The sequence below is a fragment of the Austrofundulus limnaeus genome, unplaced genomic scaffold, assembly GCF_001266775.1.
Source record: "Austrofundulus limnaeus strain Quisiro unplaced genomic scaffold, Austrofundulus_limnaeus-1.0 Scaffold0, whole genome shotgun sequence".
Lineage (NCBI taxonomy): Eukaryota > Metazoa > Chordata > Actinopteri > Cyprinodontiformes > Rivulidae > Austrofundulus > Austrofundulus limnaeus.
This window is the reverse complement of record NW_013952402.1, coordinates 2,054,526-2,057,081: the sequence shown is the minus strand read 5'-3', so window position 1 is coordinate 2,057,081 and position 2,556 is coordinate 2,054,526. Positions and strand designations below refer to the sequence as shown.

At 39.8% G+C, this 2,556-nt stretch overlaps 1 protein-coding gene across 2 annotated transcripts in view; it reads left to right on the top strand.

Annotated features, from left to right (window-relative positions):
- The window catches only part of tarbp1 (TAR (HIV-1) RNA binding protein 1), a 20,710-nt gene that overhangs the window by 4,676 nt on the left and 13,478 nt on the right, over positions 1-2,556 (top strand). The window contains exons 6-11 of one of the 2 annotated variants that reach the window (XM_014009928.1): positions 748-845; positions 933-1,068; positions 1,155-1,251; positions 1,686-1,775; positions 1,853-1,997; positions 2,077-2,313. In XM_014009928.1, coding sequence (XP_013865382.1) covers positions 748-845; positions 933-1,068; positions 1,155-1,251; positions 1,686-1,775; positions 1,853-1,997; positions 2,077-2,313 — 803 coding nt within the window. Of the gene's footprint in view, positions 1-747; positions 846-932; positions 1,069-1,154; positions 1,252-1,685; positions 1,776-1,852; positions 1,998-2,076; positions 2,323-2,556 lie in introns of both variants that reach the window. The other variant, XM_014009863.1, reaches the window with a different exon arrangement.

Here is a 2,556-nt window from a genome sequence, read left to right as displayed (position 1 = left end):
GTTTGTCCTTCATGAGCCTTCGTAGACAAGATGGCGGTGCAAGATGGCGGCTGCCTGTGTGGCGACCCGCGACCATGGAGATATAAACAGCTTTTTATAAGGCAAAAATAATCAAACATGGTCTTTGTCTGCAATGATTAGACATGTTTTTTTATTATTGTCTTTAGTGATAATCTCAATTTTGGCTAAAAGAATTGACAAAATCTTACTGAGTGCAATTGTTTTTGTGGGTAAACAGTTACAAAATAAATCTGGGGTTGGATTACAGACCTTCCTCGCCTCCTGTGCCTTTAAAGCAGCTTGTAATACTATTCAACTAAATTGCTCAGGGGGACAGACAAGTATTGCTATGTTTCATCCTTTGAATTAGTTTATTTTTAATTTTAAAATATTTTTATATTAAATTAAGTTAAAAATATAACTGGTGGGGCTCATTTGTGGTCCGGATGGAAATCACCCACAGACCAAATGTGGTCTTGAGTTTGACATGTGGTTTTAGAGTGAATTAACCTAAAGTGTATGTGTATTTTTTTTGTTTTGTTTTGTTTTATTTTTTTGTCTGTGGAAGGGAAACAGAACACCTAGAGAAAATCTTTGTATGTGCAGGAAGAACATGCAAACCACATAAAAAAGCAGCAGAGGTGAAGCTCGGACTTATTGTTGCTCCGCTGTGCTGCCTTTGATTCTTTAAAAAAATAATTTTATTATCTTCCCACTAGTTTTAACCCAGGTCTTGTCTGCCTGTAGGTCACCCGGTCAGAGTGTAGGAGACTGTCCTGAGCTGGCTGTAAAACTCCAGATTTTTATGTCCACCTTCTTCAGCAGCCTGCCGTCTGAAGAGAGAGGTGCAACCGAACTGAATCTGACTAAAGCGTCGATTTATGTTTCGTGATTAAATTGTCCTTTTAATCCTGACAGTGTGATCTGCACAGGTCATGTGTTGCTTCAGCTGATTCAGCAGCTGGGCTCTAAGCACTGGTGCGCGGTACCCCTCCTCTTCGTCTGTCAGGCTCTGTCCAAACTCCCCCCGAGTCCTCTGCTGAGGGACAGCGGGCTCTCTGCTCTCAGGTAACTCATGGTCTTTATAGTTAAAACAGGGTTGAAGTTCTTTATGCTAAACAGGGAGGATTATTTTTTTGCCTTTCATTTTGCAGAGAGGTGCTGCGCTGCACCATGATCACCCATCAGGTCCTGCTGAGAGGAGCTGCTCAGTGTTTTTTGTTAAACAGCGCCCTCTGTCTCACAGCAGTGGTAAGACAGTTGACAGTATTTTAATTTTAGGTACTTATACATAAAATAATAAACAAAATAGCAAAATAAACAGATACTGGTTAACATTTCACATTATTTTTAAATTGCTAATTAAAGCAAGGTGCTAAATTAAAAATGTTTAACCTCAAAACGAAACATGAAAATGACTTATTTTTCTACTTTATTCAAATCGTTTTAAACTCAATTAACTTTCTAACTGAATTACAAATAAAATATAAAAAATTTCCCATCAGATTCAATTATTGCTTCTGATAGTTTAAACCAGGAGCAAAACTATCTGTGGGAGTCACTGTTTTGGTGCATTTTAAGATTTTTCTGCAGTTTTTAATTAATTTTTTTCTTCCCCAACTTGATTTATTTTTCTAACACATATTTTAAAAGCAAAATAAGTAAACATTTTTCTTTTATTCCAGAGTGAAGTGACCCTGGATGACATGTTTAGTTTCCTGACACATTTCCGTGCCGATGAATCGTTGTGTAGAGGGACGGAGCTCTGGAATCAGGTTTACTGTTGACATGTGTTATATTTCTAGAAATGTTATGTTTTAGACATTCAACTGATCATTTGACACATTTGCAGCTGTGTGCCTGGCTTTTGGAACATGAAAACAGTTTCAAGCCCAGAATGTTAGYTGAGGATGAGGATGCTGACACAAGAAAGGAAACCATCAGAGCTTATGTTCAAAGTGAAGTACTCTCCTATCTCCAGGTTCCAGCTAGTACGGGTAATTCTGCTCTGACACTCTCATGAATAAACAGAATAACTGTGTCTGAGTTTCTGACGTGATGCTTCCTGTCACACAGGCCAGCCTGAGAGGCTGCCTGACTGCAGAGAGGCTGATAAGCTGGCCCGAGCCGTTCTGCTGTGTGTGGACGTGGAGCGGATCCGCCTGGGAGCAGAGGTCAGTAGCGTCCTGGAGTCTCTGCTGCGCCCCCTGCTGGACACTCTGAGCAGGATCAGCACCAACGTCTACCTGCCTGTACGGAAGAGCGACAAGAGCCTGCAGCTGCTGCTGCGACTGCTGCAGCTCGCAACAGGAGGTGAGGAAGGTCTGTAATCCAACCCCAGATTTATTTTGTAACTGTTTACCCACAAAAACAATTGCACTCAGTAAAATTGAAGTCACTTAATTTGACTTAATTTTTTCTTATTTCAAGAATCTTACCAAGTGCAAAAGGAACATTAACTTAATTTGAGTCAAATGTCCAGGCTAACAGGATAAATAATCTTACACATTCTGTTCTCGTTTAGTAAATCAGTCTCAAAACGAGATTAATATATAT